The 21,309-nt window shown below is 44.9% G+C and overlaps 1 protein-coding gene across 1 annotated transcript in view; it reads right to left on the bottom strand.

Annotated features, from left to right (window-relative positions):
- cdc5l (CDC5 cell division cycle 5-like (S. pombe)) overlaps window positions 1-21,309 on the bottom strand; it is an 80,025-nt gene that overhangs the window by 42,066 nt on the left and 16,650 nt on the right. Inside the window, exons 5-6 of the mRNA XM_085997042.1 lie at window positions 14,853-14,952; window positions 13,268-13,486 (exon numbers count right to left, since the gene is read on the bottom strand). Of these exons, the coding sequence (XP_085853168.1) occupies window positions 13,268-13,486; window positions 14,853-14,952 (319 nt within the window). The remainder of the gene's footprint in view (window positions 1-13,267; window positions 13,487-14,852; window positions 14,953-21,309) is intronic.

Below are 21,309 nucleotides of genomic sequence, written 5' to 3'. Positions count from 1 at the left end.
TAAGTGCACTGTGACAAAAGTAATATATTTTCTGAATTTAGGCAGACAGGTAAGTGTGATTTAAAAGTTGGCTTCATTGAGCTGTATCTCTAGGCAAAGTCCATTTGTTCTGTTCAATGATAATCAAGAACATAATCAGACCATAGTACTGGGAGGGGTCTATCTTGAATGGATTTTTTTTGTTAATGTAAGCACCTCTGTTCAGCAATTAATAGTCTCTCTCATTGTCTTTGATGGTGAGACCTCTCTCAATTGCTCAGATCATTGCTCCCTGTGTCTGTCACCACACAGACCTCCTTGTTGACCCTGACCACCTTGATGACTTTGGATTCCAGAGTCTTGATGCTGACTTGGACTCCCCGAGCTGAAATGCAGATCCCAGAATCTCTGACCTCGTTGGTTATGACTCTCCTGGTTTGAAGCATTTCCTGCTGAAATCACTCATACCTGAACACTTACCATTCAAGCTTCAATATTGATGTATAACCGAAATCTTAAACCCATTCCTGATGCTTTCCATGTCTGATAGATTTCCCTAGAGTAAATATCGCTAGCTTCCTTTCCATCCCCTTCATCTCTGGCTCCTTACCCACCTTGGAACACTTTGCTCTCTTGCATCCCTACTTCAAGATCCTCCTTGTATACTAGCCCCAGCATCTTCCTCACCAAATTCCCCTTTCTGTCTACCCTCTAGTGCTGCATCAAGCAGCTCCTTAACCTCAGCAATTTCAACCTCCATCTTATAGAATCATAGAATGATACAGCACAAAAGGAGGCCATTTGGCCCATCATGCCTGTGCTGGCTCGTTGAGAGAGTTATCCAATTAGTCCCGCTTCCCTACTCTTTCCCCATAGCCCTGCACATTTTTCCACTACAAGTATTTATCAAATTCCCTTTTGAAAGTTACTATTGAATCTACTTCCACCACCCTTTCAGGCAGTGCATTCCAGATCACAACAACTCACTGCAAAACATTTTCCCCCTCATGTTGCATCCAGTTCTTTTGTCTATCACCTTAAATCTGTGCCCTCTGGTTACTGACTCTTCTGCCACTGGAAACAGTTTCTCCGTATTTACTCCATCAAAACCCTTCACGACTTTGAACACCTCTATTAAATCTCCTATTAACCTTCTGTGCTCCAAGGAGAACCACCCCAGCTTCTCCATATAAATGATTTCCCTCATCCCGGTACCATTCCAGTAAATCTCTTCTGCACCCTCCAAGGCCTTGACATCCTTCCTAAAGTGTGGTGCCCAGAATTGAACACAATACTCCAGCTGAGGCATAACCACAGTTTTATAAAGGTTTAGCGTAGCTTGTTGCTTATGTATTCTATATCTCTATTAATAAAACCAAGGATCCCATATGCTTCTTTAACAGCCTTCTCGACTTGTCTTGCCACCTTCAAAGATTTGTGTACATACACCCCCAGGTGACTCTGTTCCTGCACCACCTTTAAAATTGTACCATTAAGTTTATATTGCTACTCCTCATTCTTCCTACCAAAATGTATCACTTCATGCTTATCTGCATTAAATTTCATCTGCCATATGTCTGCCCATTTCACCAGTCTGTCCGTGTCCTCCTGAAGTTTGTTACTATTCTCATTGTTTACATTTCCGAGTTTCGTGTCATCTGCAAACTTTGAAATTATTCTTTGTATACACAGCTCCAGGTCATTAATACATATCAAAAACAGTGATAGTCCTAATACTGACCCCCCAGGGAACACCACTGTATACTTCTCTCCAGTCTGAAAAACATCTGTCCACAACTACTCATGGCTTTCTGTCCCGTAGCCAATTTTGTATCCAATCTTCTAATGACCCTTTAATCCCATGGGCTTTAATTTTGCTAATAGGTATTATGTGGTACTTTGTCAAACGTCATTTGAAAGTCCACATACACATCAACCCTCTCCATTACTTCAATGAAAGCAATCAAGTTAGTTAGTCAAACATGGATTAAAACAAATCCATGCTGACTTTTCATTTACTAGCCCATAATTTTCCAGGTGCCAAAATAATTTTTCCCCAGATTATTGTCTCTAAACGTTTCCCCACCACCACGCAAGGCTGGCTGGCCTGTAATTGCCAGGTTTATCCAATCCTTAATTCAACCTTGCTCTCAGCTAAGCTCTGTGCCCTTATTTCCTAAACAGTCATCCCCTGGAACTTGTCAACACATATTGACACTGGACCTCTAAAGTCTTCACCCCCAATAGGGTTCTCTATAACTTCATCTCCCTCCTCCTACCTATTCTTTTGCCTGTCTCAAACCCGTCCACGATCATCTTCTGACCGTGAAAAACAACTACAACCCCAACTCCTTCACCAGTGCAGAGTCATATTCAAACATCCCATGACATCTGCCTTCCAGCCATGTTGTCATTGACATTGCTGTCAACCGTGCGCAAAATTGTTGGGCCCCCTCCTTTCACATTCTTGTCTTCACTAAATCGTAGACAGTCTTCCATTCCCACTATTCCGCCTGGTAAACAGCCACATCCACTGCCAGAAATGGTCAAATGCACCTCAAGTCATCTGCCTCCAGGCATACTTTAATGTTGTTAATGCATCGGGTTCCCTGACTGGCCTGCAGCGCCACTTGCCTAGCTACCATAAGAGAGTTTTCTGCCACAAACCTGTCATGCAGCCACTTTTATTGTGCCAGTCACTTGGTTTTGCCAGGCATTTTTAGTACCCAAAAATACGTCTGTCCGTCCGCTATACACTCAAAAGTTATAGAGCGTACCTACACATATGTTATATATATCAAAAGAAAGCTAATGATCAGGGGAGTGTCATAGGCGTATTTACTTTTTGGTCAGACAAAAATTGTTCCGACAGTATACAAAAAACGTTCAGAAATCCGCTCATTAGCGGTTGACCAATCCTACCGCTCATTAGCGTTGAGTGATGTGATGGTTGACCAATCCTACAGTTCAGTGACCTGATAGTTGACCAACCGGTGCGTCACGGGTGGGACCGAATCCTGCAGCCTCCCGAAACTTCCACGCCATTTTTCCCCCTGCTTTTCCTCCACAGCGAGCGGGGCAGCTGCGTTGGCCCGCCGCAGCGGCAGGTGAGTTGGGGTCACTCGGGCCGGGCCTCACAACCGCTCGGCCCGAGACACACAACGGGTTACCGGCAGCGGCCGGCCGTCAACCGTGCGGCCCTCTAAACTGCCCTGGCAACGCCGGGCCCCCCCTGCTAGTTATAAATATTAGAAACCTTTATAAAAAACAATCAACATTTTAATCCCCATAAATGTCCGTTTACCTTTAAGTGGCCTCATCCTATTAAAATTACTCAACACCCCTTCTAGGAAGCCTTTCAAGAGCTGAGTTACATGATTTTATTTACCTCATATACAGCCCTGATCCACTGCTAAGCTCCCAATGTCAGGACCAATGTGGCTGGAGAGTTTAACTAAATTATGTAAACGAAGCTGAGCTCGCAAAATTAGGTGGGAACAGTGCGCTAATAATACATCCCTGACTAATGCTAATCTTAAAATTACTTGTGTTCAAAATCAAGGCGCAGCTGCCACCGGCTCCTCGGACGACCCCTCAATCCCCCTCCAGCCCTCCTAGAGGAGCTGCTCTGCTCCTGTTCTCTGCTGATTCTTCCTATTCTCCCCCTCAGTGCATTCATTTGGTCCAAGAAGCCTTCAAGCTGTTGCCTTGATCATCTCCAATCCTAGATTGACACCTCAACTTTTCTTCAACCCCATACTTGCTGACATCATTCCAATCATTTTATGTGGAAAAAATGCAAGATAATGAGACTAGGGAAGGCAAATAAACAGTGGGAATATAACAAGCTGCATTTATATAGCACCTCTAACGTAGTAAAATGTCCCATAGCGCTTCACAGGAACGTTATTGTTGTGTATTTTGAATGTGTATTAGAATTGTCCCACATGGGATACCGTAGTGGTGATTTGCAATGCACTATGGGAAATGTAGTGCATTGAGTGAAGAAACACATTGTAAATAAAATGGCCGTTAACTAAACTCTCCACCCCAGAGTCCTCCTTAATTGTTATATAGGTAAGGGTATAAAACCCCTCGAGACACAACAAAAATGGCGACGAGGACGACGGACTTGCCCATCACTTTGCACTGGAATCGGCGATGTTTAAAGTAAGAAGTTCCTGTCTTTTCTTAATGGCACGCCCGCAGTTTAGTGCTGATGCAATCGCCTCGTAAAGGTGGCGGTTCGTGTGTTACACAAATAAGAAGGGGGAGAGTAACGATACAGTGAAACGAAGGAGGAAAAGGACTGTAAAGATAAAAAAAAAGGTAACAAAATGGCTATGCTAACCGGAGCGTTTGGACCATTTGATGAAACGGCGGAGCAATGGAGTGCTTATACAGAGCGTTTCGGATTTTTTATGACTGCAAATGGCATTAAAGATGACGTGAAAGTGGCGATGTTCCTCAGTGTGATCGGAGCAAAAACATTTGGCTTGTTACGGAGTTTGATGCACCCAGATAAGCCCGGCGCTAAGACATATGATCAGATTGTGGAAGTTTTGGAAACAAATTTCGCACCCAAGCTGCTGCTGATTGCCGAGAGGTTCAGGTTTCACAAACGAAACCGAGGGGAGGGTGAGTCCATAGCCGAATATGTTGCAGCGCTAAAGAAGCTAACTGAGCATTGTGAGTTTGGTGAAACTCTAAATGACACTGTCCGTGATAGGTTTGTGTGTGGATTAAGATGTGAAGCAACGCAGAAGCGCTTGCTCACGACTGACAAACTGACATTTAAATCAGCAGTGGAGCTCGCTGTGTCTATGGAGTTAGCAGCTAAAGATGCACAGCTGTTGGGGGCTGCAACAAGAGTGTACAGGGTAGCAGCTACACCGGATAAGCATGCAAGGGACGCCAGAGTGTGTTACAGATGTGGAAGGTCAGGTCATCAGCCATCTGACTGCTGGTGTAAAGACCTGACCTGTCGGAAATGTGAAAAGGACACGTTGAACGTGTGTGTAAAGGGCAAAGCAAACAATCCTACAGAGACACACAAAAACAAACAAGGAAACACATCCAACTAGCGTTCTAAAAAGAAAAACCTACACATGGTGAAACAAGAACAGGAAGACAGTGACACAGACTCTGATGGGGAGCTGAATCTCCATGTGTTAACGGTGAATGGAGGCTCATCAGGCTATGGAGTCAATCCGCTACTAGAGGGAATACCGGTCAAAATGGAGCTGGATACGAGGGCCGCTGTTTCCTTGATTTCAGAGAAGCTATTCAAAGAAAAACTGAACCACCTATCACTGACGCCGGCCAAGCTCATCTTAAAGACCTACACTGGGGAAACAGTCCCAATGCTGGGTAAGACGGAGGTCAAGGTGGAGCTTAATGGACAAACCGTGATGCTGCCAGTTTATGTGGTCAAGGGTGACTATCCATCCCTGATGGGCAGGCCATGGTTGGAGAAAATTCATCTGGATTGGAAAAAAGTGAATGCGGTGTCAGTCGAAGAGGCGGGGCTAGCGGCAGTGTTGACAAAGCATGCGGCTGTCTTTGACGGAGAATTGGGGAGTATGAAGGGGATTACGGTCAAACTCAAGGTGAAGCCTGACAGCCAGCCACAATTCCTGAAGACCAGGAATGTTCCCTACGCCCTCAGACCAAAGGTGGAGGCTGACCTGGAACGTCTGGTCAAGATAGGGGTCCTGGTGCCGGTTTCGCACAGTGAGTGGGCCACGCCCGTGGTACCAGTGATGAAGAGTGACGGCGCGGTTCGCTTATGTGGAGATTTCAAAGTAACCGTGAATCCTGTGCTCTCAACTGAACAGTACCCCCTCCCCATCATTGAAGATCTTTTCGCGGGTCTAGCAGGCGGTCAGAAGTTTAGCAAGATTGATCTATGCCAAGCCTACTTGCAGATGCATGTAGAAGAGGACTCACAGAAGTACCTCACCATCACCACCCACAAGGGCCTCTACAGGTACTGCCACCTACCCTTTGGTAGAACGTCAGCACCAGCATTGTTTCAGCGGGCTATGGACCAGATCTTAAGTGGCATTCCAGGGGTACAATGTTATCTCGACGATATCCTTGTCACAGGAAAGGATGACAACGAGCATCTGCAGAACCGGACGAAAACACCGGGAAGACTTGAATATGGCTTACGCGTTCGCAAGGACAAAAGCGAATTTTTCAAGCCATCAGTGGAGTACCTAGGCCATGTCATCAACGCGGACGGCCTACACATAGCACCGTCGAAAGAGAAAGCCATTGCCGACGCTCCTGCACCTACAAATGTCGGCCAGCTGCGGTCATTCTTAGGTCTCCTGAACTATTACGGAAAGTTTATTCCACAGCTGGCATCACTGTTGAAGCCATTACATGAGTTGCTGTGTCAGGGCAAGGCCCAGGCGTGGACGAAGGAGTGTGAAGCTGCATTCAAGAAAGCCAAAGCAGCTTTGACTGACCCCAGAGTGTTGATGCACTTTGACCAGTCGTTGCAGATTCAGCTGACCTGTGACGCGTCGCCTTATGGTGTCGGCGCGGTCATGTCCCACATCTTTCCCTCAGCCGAAGAGAAGCCGATTGCATTCGCGTCAAGGTCCCTGAGCAAGGCGGAGGTGAAATACCCGCAGATCGAAAGAGAGGCTTTGGGCATCATCATCTTTGGAATCAAAAAGTTCCATCACTACTTGTTCGGAAGGAAATTCACCTTGCTGACGGATCATCGTCCTCCGACATCGATCTTTGGTCCACACACAGGAATACCCTCCCTGGCAGCGTGCAGGATGCAGCGCTGATGTTAGGCACTCACAATTACAACATCAAATACCGGAGGTCAGCAGCACATGGCAATGCGGACGGATTGTCAAGAGTTCTGCTGCCTGTGCCCTCTGAAGGCTGTGAGCAGAAAATTTTCTACTTTGACATGGTGAGCAATGCCCCTGTCACGGCCCGGCAGGTCAAGAAAGAGACCAGAGTGGACCCTACACTATCCAAGGTGCTGGATCGGGTGATGCGAGGAGACGGATCACGGGTGTCAGACGCACCACCTGAGCTCCTACCTTACCTGTCAAGAGGGAAGGAGTTGTCTGTCATGTCAGGGGCATACCACCAAAGCTGCGGAAACATGTCCTCAACGAGCTGCACTCAGGACATTGTGGTATTGTCCAGATGAAGGAGCTGGCACGAAGCTACTTCTGGTGGCCCGGTCTGGATCATGAAATTGAAGTTGAAGCAAAATCATGCCCATCATGCAAGACAACCAGGGATACGCCAAGAGCAGCGCCACTGCATCCATGGGAATGGCCGGCGACACCGTGGCAACGGATCCATCTGGACTTCGCGGGACCAGTGGAAGGAGCGATGTTCCTGGTCGCGGTGGACTCCCATTCCAAATGGCCGGAGGTTGCAGTAATGTCCACTACCACTACGGAGAAAACCATCGAGACTCAGAGAGATGTTTGGGCGATTTGGTCTGCCGGAGCAGATCGTAACCGACAATGGAACACAGTTCACATCCCAGGAGATGGAGGAGTTCCTCAAGAGCAATGGAATCCAGCACACCTTCTCCGCGCCTTATCATCCATCCACGAATGGATTGGCGGAGAGATTTGTCAGAACGCTGAAACGGCGTTGAAAGCGGCAAGAAGTGATGCTCCTCTAAAGCAGCGCCTGAATGCTTTCTTGCTGAAATACCGAAACACGCCTCATGCTACGACTGGAGCATCTCCTGCTTACCTACTCATGGGAAGGCAGCTACGGACACGCCTTGACCTGCTGAGGCCAATGTCCACAGAAGCAGTGGTGCACGCCAATCAGCAGGATCAAGTCAGCAGACGAGCTCAGAGGTCTAAAGAACGACACTTTGTGGTGGGGGGGTGCAAAGTCCTTGCGCGTAACTACACCACCCCAGAGCAGTGGGTCCCGGCTACAGTCATTCAAAAGACGGGCCCAGTTTCATACCGAGTCCGCACCGGAGACGACCGAACATGGAGACGGCATGTAGACCAGTTACTGCCAAGACAGTCGCCACAGGTAACCCAAGAAACAGAGGATCAAGGACCTGCTGGGGGCTCCAGCAGGGACTGGTCGTCTGACCCTGAGACAGTGGCACCATCCACTCTTGTGCCATCGAGGGAGGAAGCCACGCCTGCAGGGTCACGGGAGAGAGCCAGCCAGAGCCTGCTCCCGAGACTAGGCGTTACCCCCAAAGAGAAAGGCAGCCTCCAGAGCGCCTTAGTTAGTTAGTGCTAACCTGTGTGCATGGGGCAGAATAATCCCCAGGGTTAGCGGAATGTAGAGGCAGTCTACCCTCTCCTCCAAAGCTATAGTCATTTTCAGTTATTCTGTTTTGTGGGCATTCTATTTTAAGGGGGAGGAAATATGTTGTGTATTTTGAATGTGTATTAGAATTGTCCCACATGGGATACTGTAGTGGTGGTTTGCAATGCACTTTGGGAAATGTAGTGCATTGAGTGAAGAAGCACATTGTAAATAAAATGGCCGTTAACTAAACTCTCCACCCCGGAGTCCTTCTTAATTGTTATATAGGTAAGGGTATAAAACCCCTTGAGACACAACAGTTGTCAAACAAAATTTGACACGAGCCACATATGATGATATTAGGGCAAATGGTAGGTTTTAAGGAGCGTCTTAAAGGAGGAAAGAGAGGTAGTGAGGCGGAGGGGTTTAGGGAGGGAATTCCAGAGCTTCGGGCCTCGGCAACGGAAGGCACAGCAGCCAATGATAGAATGATTGAAATCGGAGATGTGCAAGAGGCCAGAATTGGAGAGGCACAGATATCTTGGAGGATTGTAGGGCTGAAGGAGGTTACAGAGATAGGGAGGGGCAAGGCCATGGAGGGATTTCAAAACAAGGGTGAGAATTTTAAAATCGAGGTGTTGCATAACCGGGAGCCAATGTAGGTCAGCAAGCAGGGGTGATGGGTGAACGGGATTTGGTGCGAGCTAAGATACGGTCAAGAGAGTTTTGGATGAGCTGACGTTTATGGAGGGTGGACAATGGGAGGCCGGCCGGGAGCACGTTGGAATAGTCAAGTCTAGAGTTAACAAAGGCATGGATGAGGGTTTCAGCAACAGGTGAGCTGAGGCGGGGTGGGGTCGGGCAATGTTACGGAGGTGGAAATAGGCAGTCTTAGTGATGATGCGGATGTGTGATCGGAAGCTCATCTCAGGGTCAAATATGACACCAAGGTTGTGAACAGTCTGGTTAAGCCTCAGACAGTTGCCAGGAAGAGGGATGGAGTTAGTGGCTAGGGAACGGTTTGTGGTGGGGACTGAAGACAATGGCTTCAGTCTTCCAAATATTTACTTGGAGAAAATTTCTGCTCATCCAGTACTGGATATCGGACAAGCAGCCTGACGAGTTAGAGACAGTGGACATAAACTAAATGGTTCTAGGCTACAGGACAACACAGGAACGGGATTTTTGAAAACTGGTGGATAGTTCACTGAAACCAACAGTGCACTGAATAGCAGCAGTAAGGAAAGTTCACCGAATCTTGGGATGCATAGCCTGAAGGTTAAAGCACAAATCCCAAGAGACAATGGAATAGATTTTCAACTTGTTGCCCAAATGTAAAACTGGCATTGCAGATCAGCCACCTGTTATAAATATCGACCAATCTCTATTTCCATTGAAATGAATGGAAATGAAAATTGGACCATTTCTAAAACGAGCTGATCAGAACCTCTAGTTTAATATCCAGGAGGTAAGTTGAAAATCTATGTTGATAAGTCTAAACAGAGCACTGGTACACGTACACCTGGAGTACTGTGTACAACTGATTGCTGTACTACAACAAGACACGGGAAAGGGCAATCAAATAGATACTTAGCAAAGGCATCTGAGCTATGAGTAGAAGTTAAGAGCATGGGACTATTTACCCTGCAGAAGAGGAAGCTAAGGGTACTCAAGTAGTCAAAATCCTTAAGGGAATAGACAAATAATATGTTTGAGATTGTCACAACCTCTACAACCAAGAAACACAGGCTCAAGCTTAGAAGAGGAAAGGTGGAGAGTTTGGATTAAATGAATTTACACTGGGATGGTGAACATGTTGGGGCCTCAACTATTCACCGTATTTATTAACGACTTAGATGATGGGATAGAGAGCCACATAGAGTCCAAAGATGTGCGGGTTAGGTTGATTTGGCTATGATAAAAATTGACCCTTAGTGTTAGGGGGATTAAATACGTGGGGTTACGGGGATAGGGTGGGATGTGTGTTGGTGTAGGGGTTACGGGGATCGGGTGGGATATGTGTCGGTGCAGGCTCGATGGGTCGAAATGGCCTCTATCTGCACTGTGGGGTTTCTGTGATATCCAAGTTTGCCAATGAGACAAAGATGGGCAGCATTGTTGATGGAAGCATAAAATTACAAAGATATTAATAGATTAAGTGAATGGGCAATACTGTGGCAAATGGATTTCAATACAGGCAAGAGAGGTCATCCATTTTGGACCTAAAAAGGATAGATCAGAGTACTTTCTAAATGGTGAAAAGCTAGAAACAGGGGAGGTCCAAAGAGACTTATGGGTCCATGCACATAGATTGTTAAAATGTCACAGGCAGGTACAGAAAATAATCAAAAGGTGACCTTTATATCTAGAGGACTAGAATACAAGGGGGTAGAAGTTATGCTACAGCTATACAAAGCCCTAGTTAGACCACACCTGGAGTACTGTGAGCAGTTCTGGACACCACACCTTAGGAAGGATATACTGGCCTTGGAGGGAGTGCAGCTTTACCAGAATGATACCTGGACTCCAAGGGTTACATTACGAGGAGAGATTACACAAACTAAGATTGCATTCCCTGGAATTTAGATGGTTAAAGGGTGATTTGCTCGAAGTTTTCAAGATATTAAGGGGAACTGATAGGTTAGATAGAGAGAGAGAAACTATTTCCGCTGGATGGGGAGTCTAGGACTCGGGGACATAGCCTAAAAGTTAGAGCTAGGCCTTTCAGGAGTGAAGTTAGGAAACACTTCTACATGCAAAGGGCGGTAGAAGTTTGGTACGAGAGTTCAAGTACAGGAACAAGGATGTCTTGCTGCAGTTGTACAGGGCCTTGGTGAGACCACACCTTGAGTATTGTGTGCAGTTTTGGTCGCCCTATTTGAGGAAGGATGTTCTTGCCATGGAGGGAGTGCAGCGAAGATTCACCAGATTGATACCTGGGATGGCAGGAATGACGTATGAGGAGAGATTGGGTCGATTGGGCTTGTACTCGCTGGAGTTTAGAAGAATGAGAGGGGGTCACATTGAAACTTATAAAATTCTAACAGGACTAGATAGACTAGATGCAGGAAGGATGTTCCCAATGGCAGGGGAGTCCAGAACTAGGGGTCACAGTCTAAGGATAAGGGGTAAGCCATTTAGGACTGAGATGAGGAGGAATTTCTTCACCCAGAGAGTGGTGAACCTGTGGAATTCTCTACCACAGAAGGCAGTTGAGGCCAATTCATTAAATATATTCAAGAAGGAGTTAGATATATTTCGTAAGGCTAAAGGGATCAAGGGATATGGGGAGAAGGCAGGGACAGGGTACTGAGTTTGGATGATCAGCCATGATCTCATTGAATGGCGGAACAGGCTCGACTACTCCTGCTCCTATCTTCTATGTTTCTATGTAACTCTTTTCCGCAAACGGCAGTTGATTCTGGGTCAATTGTTAATTTTAAATCTAAGATTGATAGATTTTGTTAACCAAATGTATTAAGGGATATGGGGCAAAGGCGGATATATGGAGTTAGGTCACAGATCAGCCATGACCTCATTGAATGGCAGAACAGGCTCGTGGGGCTAAATGGCCTACGCCTGTTCCTATGTGAAACACAGAGTTCAGGGAGGCAGTGGAGGTGGATAGTGTGGAAAAAATTAGGGGAGAATTGGATATATATTTGAGGGAGTGCATGGACTGTAGTCTTTTCCAATCCTGTACTTTCCTATGCAACCTGTGTTCCTGTACAATTCTACCCCCCCCCCCTCAAAAATGCCGTTATCACATCCCTCAAGAACCTACCCCTTAACCATTCTATTCCCTCCAACTACTGCCCTACTTCTAAACATCTGCTTACCCAGCTACAGTTCTGTCCAGAAATGTGAAATTTACATCCATGGACAACTTCACGACATGAAGGTCTATGGAAGACAATATTTTTCACGGTTCCTATTGCGCATCAAGCTGCGTAATATGTTCTGAAAAGGCATTTTAATCCCTCGTGGACCAAATCTCTCTTCACTGTTTTAAGTATTACCTTCAGTGACTTTCCATGTTTTATGGGTTCTGTGCATTGTTCTACCTGTAAATAAGCATTAGTGTTAACCTGTGCATATTGATCTGACTGGCATGTACTTTCCATCTATTCCAAATAAATAGGAGACTCAGTCTGTTTTGGAAACTGCTATTTTACTATGAGCAGAAGAAAGCCAAAATTGTAGTACAGGAAACTTTCGATTTACCGGCACCTAAATACAGGAAACTTTGGTTTATCCGGAGGTTGTATGTCCAGAATACTCGATCTAATGGCAAAAATCAGGAGCCGTTTTCTGTAAGTTTTTTTTAGATCTCGTTCTTTTTTTTCCCCAATCAGCCACTGCAAGGTCTGTAGCTATAGCAACAGCTTCAGCTAGAGACGCTTGCAGCTGCAGACGACTCTTTAGAAGCTGTTGCTAAGCAACAGTGTTTGTTGTCAGATACGGAGATGAAAACCTCCGTATGCTTCAACATTAACTTTGTATGTCCGGCAGTTTTGATAGATCGGCAACACGCCGGTCCCGTACGGTGCCGGATATCACAAAGTTTCCTGTAACCGGAAATCTTGGTTAACCGGCAAAATTCAGGAGTAGGTTCAGGTAACTTTTATTACTTGCCTTCCTCCATTTGTTGCTGTGCAAGGGTGTGGCTGCAGCTGTTGCTAAGCTACAGAGGCGCTTGCAACTTGTGGCCATTGTTCTGAAGCTGTTGCTAAGCAACAGGGTTTGTTGCTTTATACGGAGCTCTCAGCTCCGTATCTTTTACTATAGCTTTCGGTTATCCGGAATTTTTGATGAACCGGCACCACGTCGGTCCCGTCCGTGCCGGGTAAAAAAAAGTTTCCTGTATCATGATATATGCAAAAATAAAAAGCACTGCGTAGCGAAGAAAAGATGCGTAATATGTACATTTTCATACAGTAAGCAATTGGCTTCATAACAGAAATACAGCAAGTATATACCAATAATAATTGATAGTATTTTTGCCATGACTTACGATCTTAGCTCGCCATCCAGATGTTGCTGGCGGAGTCTTTTGAAGTCTGGTTCAAGTGTTTGATAGTTTTCCTCAGCAGTATCATAAAAACCTGGAGCAGGTTTCTTTTCAAAGGGGATTTCAGCATTATAGTCCACTCCCCTTTTCTTTTTTCTTTTCTTCTGTATCTCTATGCCAGCAGCTCGCAGTTCCCTGCGCTTCTGAAGTGCTGCAAGTCGTCTACATAACAGATGTTAATAGGCACATAGATTATCAATTTACCATCAAGGTTTCGTCTCCCAGTCCCATTTGATTATACAGTAAGATGGATACCAAAGTTAGAACAAATTTACAGCAAATTAGTTTGCAAGTGAGGAAGCCGAGGTTGCTTGGGCCAATCCTGAAACCTGTCTTTATGTAAAGGGTAGCAAATGTTTGTTCTGTGAGAGTCCATAAAATGAAGCACCAAAATATTACATGTTGCTTTAATACACCCAAGTACAACAGTTGCTGGAGGTGAAGGAGGCTCATTTTTGAAAAATTTCTCCCCTCTTATTCAGACATCATCCTGCAGCCACAATTATCCTCAGATGCAGGGAGGCAATAAGCGGATCAAGAATTTGCTAAAATGTTGTGGCCATTTGCATTAAGAAAATAATGCAAAGTGCTCCAGAAAACTGCTCAATTTTCTTCTGCAAGTAATACAATGAACTAGTCCTTATAAATAAAGACAGAATAAGAATAACCCCAGAAACTAAAATGGTATAATAATAGTCCGCCTATATATATATAGTATAAAGTACAGGTAAAGTGAACTTTATTGTAACATAAAAACCGATTACGGAGCTTAATACAGTCCCCACCACTTAAAACGTCCGCATTTAAAACAGACAGTTGTTTATATCAGACAGCGATAACCACTACTACTCATTTGCATTAACATCAATTTCAAAGTTGCCGGTTATAGCATCTTATGTGTTCCGTTTATTTTGGGTAGAAACAGAAGATGCAAGATGTAGTGATGAACTTAAAAAAAACTCTCCTTAGCTACTGCAATCTTATAATAGGGAAACGCTGCAAACCACACTCAGATTAAAAGAAAGTACTGTCATAGTGTTACCCTGTTGTGACTATCCTGATCTATACCCAGTGACAGTTCAGTCATCAAAAAGCTTCATCACAATACTCTATGGTTTCACAAAGAATTTATTGCAATTGACAATATATCATCCATTTTAACAGTCACTACAAAAAGGCTATCATTTTATAAAATCAAAAATATCACTATAGATTGGTAATGGCTATCTTGGCAACTGCTACTGAACAACCATCATATTGTTCACTTTTTTTGTAAAAAAAATAGAAATATTTATTGGTTTTGATGTAGCCCATTACCGATAGTAATAAAAGCATAACTGTAATATAAACTGTGGTATCATAGCATTGTGTATATCGGGCAAATCACGTTCGCACGAACACGCCCATGATAAGCGGTGGGGACTGCAATATCTATGCACATGCCCCCCCCCCCCCCCCCCCAAAATGGACATTTGCTCATAAAATATGCTGTGAATTGTGCTGTACAACTTTGGTCATAAAGACTAACCTGGCTTCTTCAAGCTGCTTTTCCCGTGCTTTTCGCTTAGCTTTCTTGCCTTGAGTATTAGCCAAACGAGCTCTAGCCTCAGAGAGCATCTCAAGCTCATCTAAGAATAAAAAGATTTTTTTTAATGTAATCTGGGCAATCTAAAATCAATACCTCTGGGATATTCAAGGGAAAGAAGAAAGTACTCAATATATAAAATGCACAGAAAAATATAGTCACACACACCATAATAAATGAACCAATAATATGCATTGAAAAATGCGAGTCATGATGAATCTCTTTTGCGTCAAATCTCAGACTGAACATTTTATAAGCCATTTACATTAGAATTTGAGATTAACAGAAGTATACTAGAAATTCGGGTCTCCACGGGTGAGTACGCACGGGGTACTCACCCGTAAGCCCAATGGAAGTGCCGGTTTCCTGCATGCTCTGCGCATGCACGGAAACCGGCACTTTCGTTCCCCTGAAAGCAGAGGTTAAGAGGTCGTACGCGTGTGCGGGAGAGGCTGCGCGTGCGCATCGAACTTGCGGGTTTTTTTTTTTTAAAAACAGGTTTCTCCGGGAGGGCAAGTCTCCAGAATTTACACATTTAAAAAGCAGGCATAAGGCCTGCTTTTTACAAGCTAAGGGGTGAATTAATTAAAAAACATTTTTTCCACAGGTTTATTATTTTTAAATATTTTAAAGCAAGGTAAGTTTATTTTTAGCCCTGTTAGAAAATAAAATATTTTTCTCAAAAATTTTAATTGTTTAAAATTATTTCATGTAATTTATAGTTTATTAAAAAATGTGATAAAAAAAATTATTTGAAGATTTAGTGATGTTTTGGGGCCCGTAGTATTTAAGTTTTGACAGCTCTTCCTGTCAAACTTATGAATGGAGCATTCCCTACTCCGATTGGCTCCCCATGGCCCACATCGAACTAACTGTGCCCCTGGGGTACGCAAGCACTGCGCGCCGGCAGCTGGAGCAGGCCCAGGATCGGAATTCCATGGGGGCCCACAGCTCAACGGCCAGCGCACTAGGTAAGTGCAGGTTGGGAGCTTACACCCGCGGGAAGCCCCCGACCCGAATTTCTGGGCCAATACCAACAGGAAGTGGTAGGAAACTGAATCTCTCCCCTCCCCAATGTAAATACCAATTTTAATACTACGAAGATTTAATGGACCATAAATTGCACCTACTCAGTACCACAGTAATGAAATTTGATATGCAGGTAATATTTTTCTTGATGTTTAGCAAATATAACAGAGCATATCACACTTTCACACTATGAATACAATGAAGAAAGGTCCATACATGACCGTTTATGTTTTAGCACATACAATGTATATATTAATTCTTAACTGAAAAAACATATTTAATCATATACTCTCAATAATAAAACCACCTAAATCAGGTATTTTTAATACAGTGCCTGCTAATAACAAACTTGTATTCTGAAGAAAGGTTTGGTACAGCTGGGACAAATAGTAGAGATACCTTAAACAGTATCTCAAACTAAGCACTCTGAAAAACCTAATTCATCATAATCTTAGTCTAGAAAATGGATGCTCAATTCTAAATTAAATTGTGAGCATCCACATAATGTTTAACTACTAAAGTCCTCAAACGAGGGATTTTCGGTCATGTCCAATTATGATAAAAACCATGGGGAAGGAATTCCCGAGATGTGTACAGGAGAAATTTCTTGACCAGTATGTTTCCAGCCCAAAGAGGAAGAAAGCAGTGCTGGATCTAGTTCTGAAAATGAAATGGGGCAAGTCTCAGTGGGAGAGCATTTTAGAAACAGTGATCACAATATCATTAGGTTTTGTGTAGTTATGGAAAAGGACAAGGAACAATCAAAATTTAAGATGCTCAGCTGGAGAAGGACTAATTTTAGTGAGTTGAAAAAGAATCTGGCCCAGGTGGATTGGAAACAAAGATTAGCAGGTATAACAGTTCAGGTACAGACTAAACACATTCCTATGATGGGGGAAAGGAAGAGCATCCAAAGCTAGACCTCCCTGGATGACTAAAGAAATTAAAATTAAAATGAAACAGAAAAAGGAGGCTTATGATAAATGTCAGATTCATAATACAGTAGAGAATCAAGCAGAATACAGATATTGCATAGTGGAACTGAGAAAGGAAATAAGAGGGACAAAGAGAGTGTATAAGAAAAGATTAGCAGGTAACATAAAAGGGAACACTAAAATCTTTTATAAACATATAAAGAGTAAAAGGCTAGTGAAAGGAAGGGTGGGCCTATTAGGGACCAAAAGATGGAATCATCTTCTAGAGGCAGAGGGTAAGGCTGAGGTACTAACTGATTACTTTGCATCTGTCACAATAAAGGAGGGGATAGAGAAATTGGATAGGATAAAAATAGGTAAAGAGAGGGTACTTCAAAGGTTGTCAGTGCTCAAAGTAGAAAAGTCACCCAGTCCGGATGGGATGCATCTTAGGTTGCTGAAGGAAGTTAAGGGTGGAAATAGCAGAGGTTCTGGCTACAATCTTTCAATCATCTTTGGACATGGGAGTGGTGCCAGAGGACCGGAGGGATGGAAACGTTACATCCTTGTTCAAAATAGGAGAGGGGAATAAACCCGGTAACTACAGCGCAGTCAACCTAGCATCGGTGGTGGGGAAACTTCTAGTGACCATAATCCTGGACAAAATGAATTATCACTTGGAAGAACATGGGTCAATAAATGACAGCCAACATGGATTTGTTAAAGGCAAATCTTGTCTGGCAAACTTGATTTGAGTTCTTCAAAGAACAGAGAGGGTTGATGATGGTAGTACAGTTGATGTTGTGCATATGGACTTTCAAAAGGCATTTGATAAAGTGCCACAGAGCAAAACTGATGTCCATGAATTAAATGGGCAGTTACAGCTTGGCTACAAAATTGGCTAATAGACAGAAAGCAGAGAGTAGTAGTGAATGGTTGTTTTTCAGACTCGAGGGAAGATGTCCCCCGGGGGTGAGTATTAGGACCACAACTCTATATAACTCGACGAAAGGTCAGCGACCTGAAACGTTAACTGTTTCTCTCTTCACAGATGCTGCCTGACCTGCTGAGTATCTCCAGTATTTTCTGTTTTTATTTCAGATTTCCAGCATCTGCAGTATTTTCTTTTTGTACTCTATAGCTCACAGCTGATGTATATATTTAAAAAAATCTAGATTTAGGTACAGAAGATACAATTTCAAAGTTTGCAGATGACAAAACTTGTAAATGTAGTAAACAGCAAGGAGAATAGTAGCAGGCTTCAGGAGGGCTTAGACATACTGTTGAAATGGGCAGACACGATAAGATGAAACTTAACGCTGCGAAGTGTGAAGTGATGCATTTTAAATGGAAAAACGAGGAGAGGCAATATAAACAAAAGGGTACAATTTTAAAAGGGGTGCAGAAACAGAGACACCGGAGGGTGTACGTACACAAATCTTTGAAAGTGGCAGGACAAGTTGATAAGGCTGTTAAAAAGCATATAGGATCCTTGGCTTCATAAATGGAGGCATAGAGTACAAAAGCAACAAGTTAAGCTAAACCTTTAAAAGAACAGTGGTTAGCCCTCAACTGGAGTACTGTGTCCAATTCTGGGCATCACACTTTAGAAAAGATGTCAAGGCCTTAGAGAGGGTTGAGAGGAGATTTACTGGAATGGTACCAGGCATGAGGGACTTCAGTTATGTGAAGCTGGGATTGTTCTCCTTAGAGCAAAGGAGGTTAAGGGCAGATTTAATTGAGGTGTTCAGAATTATGAGGAGCTTTGATAGAGTAGATAGCGAGAAACTGCTTCCAGTGGCAGGAGAGTCGATAACCAAAGGACGCAGATTTAAGATAATTGGCAAATGAACCAGGTGAGAAATTAGAGAAATATTTTTAAGCAGCGAGTCATGATCTAGAATGCACTGCTTAAAGGGTGGTAGAAGCAGATTCAGCAGTAACTTTCAAAAGGGAAATTATACACCTGAAAAGACAAAAAATGCAGGGCTATGAGGAAAAAGCAAGAGTGGGACTAATTGGATCGCTCTTTCAACGAGTTAGTACAGGCATGATGGGCTGAATGGCCTCCTTTTATGCTATACTAGCTGGAGTGCCCGGCAGTGCCGAGGCTTTTTCGAGGGCATGTTGTTGTTGGAAGGAAGAGAGAGAGAGAGAGAGAGAGAGAGCGCGCGACCGGGGGGGGGGGGGGGGGCGGAGAAGAGAGAGAGAGCGCGAGCGACTGGGGGGGGAAAGAGAGCGCGACTGGGGGGAAGGGGGGGGCGGAGGGGAGGGAGACGGGGGAGGGGGAGGAGGGGGGGAGAGGAGGGGAGGGGAGGGGGGGACTGGGGAGGGGAGGAGGGAGGGCGGGGGGGGAAGGGGGCCCCCCCCCGCCCCGAGGGTCGCGCCCCACCCCCACCCCCGCCCGAGGGTCGCGCCCCCCCCCCCCGCCCGAGGGTCGTGCCCCCCCCCCCCAGGTGAAGACCGCCGATTGCGCGCGCAGCAGGAGCTGAGACGCGGCGTCTCTGGCTCGGCTGTCGGGCCCGGTTGCCAGGGTAACCGTGACGCTGACCAAGCCCCGCTCCCGGGCCGAGCCAGAGAGAGAGAGACGCCGCGTCTCAGCTGCTCCTGCTGCGCGCGCAGCGCGCGGCCCCCCCGCCGCCCGAGGTGAAGACCGACGATTGCGGCTGTGCGAGACGGCCGGCCGGGGTTGCCAGGGTAACGCTTGACGCTCAGCAAGCCCCGCTCCCCGGCCGACCCAGAGAGAGATGCCGCGTCTCAGCTCCTGCTGCGCGCGCACCCTAGCGGCGCTGGGCTGAGGCTCGGCCCTCCAGCCTTCGAGTGGGGCCGGGAGGTGCCTAGCTCGGGCGTGGGTGCGGAGGAGACGCCGAGGCTTCTAGGCCTACCTGGAAAAACGGGGAAAGGTAGGAAAATTAATGAGATTAGATAAGTTAATTACTTTCTAAATCATTTTTTTTTTTTAAAACATGTGTTTTAAAAGCAACGTTTTTTTTTAAGACGCAGAAAGCGGGAAAAAGGAAAAGTTTGGAATCAAGATGGCAGCGACTCACCTCGGTTCAGAACGATAAAGCCCGGCCACACACGCACCGATTGGCCCGGCGGCACACGCCAGCAACCCGGCGTACGATTGGTCGAGCTCGAGGTCACTCTCTGTCGCTAATGAGCTGATAATGAGATGCTAATGAGCGGAACGTTGAAGGTTTTTGGGATACCGCGGGCGCAATTTTAGCCCGGCCGAAACGTAAATACGCTTAAAACCGTCTCAGAAGCGTAAGCTTTCTTTGGAGGTAACGCGCGCGTAGGTACGCCCTGTAACTTTCGAGCGCATACCCGCAAGACGCACACGCGATGACAGACAGAATGACAGAATGACAGAAGTACCGATTTATATATATAGATGGTTCTATGATTGTGTGTGTTTGGATTACTAATAAATTCAGAGCTCCCTGCATTAGCATGTTTATTTATTAATTTTCTCTGCCCCAGTTTTGGTTCTCCCGTCATACATACAATCAGGAATACCAGCAAACATTAAATTCTCAGGCCTCTGCCATTCTTTAACCAGTCACTAGGAGGTATCCCATCAGACTGGATAAATACCAGGACACACTTTCCTATCTTGCAGCAGATGCATATTGCCCCACTCAGAATTTCTCTGTGCTATGATGTCAGGCACTCAATACATGTGCAAACCTGTATCATATATTTGTAGAAACAACACCAATATACACCAAAATGCTACCTGGGACATGCATGCATAAAACTACAGCTTAATCACCTTCTAGATGAGAAAGACTATTTAGATAATTCAACAATTTCGCAAACTACTGGCTAGATAAGAAACTGTGCACTGCAGTTGCACCCAAAAAGCATTCTTCCACAGCTCCTAGCAGTTTGTTATAGAAAAGCTTTAGTAGAAGCTTGGAAGTTGGTTCTCTGCCAACCACAGTCAACCTAAAAGGTCTGATACACAAATTCAAGGGTTGTCCAAGTAGAATAATCTTTACGGATATGTATACTCTGGAAAAAAATCAAAACTCAAGGGCAAATATGGCTGCTGTTCAATAGTGCTGGAGTTCACAAGATCTAAATCAGTCAAATAAAAACTGCAAACAGAGGCTTTTAAATAGTATAATACGCATAAAAATAAAATGGAGCAAAGATAGGAATATAGGAACAGGAGTAGGTCATTCACCCCCTCAAGCTTGTTCCGTCACTCAGTTAGATCATAGCTGATCTGTACCATAACTCCGTCTACCCGCCTTGGTTCCGTAACCCTCGATACACTTGCCTAACAAAACTCTACCAATCTCAGTTTTGACATTTTCAATTGACCTAACCTCAATAGCCTTTTGGGGGGAAAAGTTCCAGATTTCCACTACCCTTTGGGTGTAGATGTCCTTTCCGACATCACCCCTGAATGGCCTAGCTCTAATTTTAAGGTTAAACCCCCTTGT

The sequence above is a fragment of the Somniosus microcephalus genome, chromosome 9 (assembly GCF_052327205.1).
Source record: "Somniosus microcephalus isolate GS21.2 chromosome 9, FLI_Smic_1.0, whole genome shotgun sequence".
NCBI lineage: Eukaryota > Metazoa > Chordata > Chondrichthyes > Squaliformes > Somniosidae > Somniosus > Somniosus microcephalus.
The sequence above is the reverse complement of the archived record's forward strand: the minus strand, read 5'-3'. Positions and strand labels throughout refer to the sequence as shown.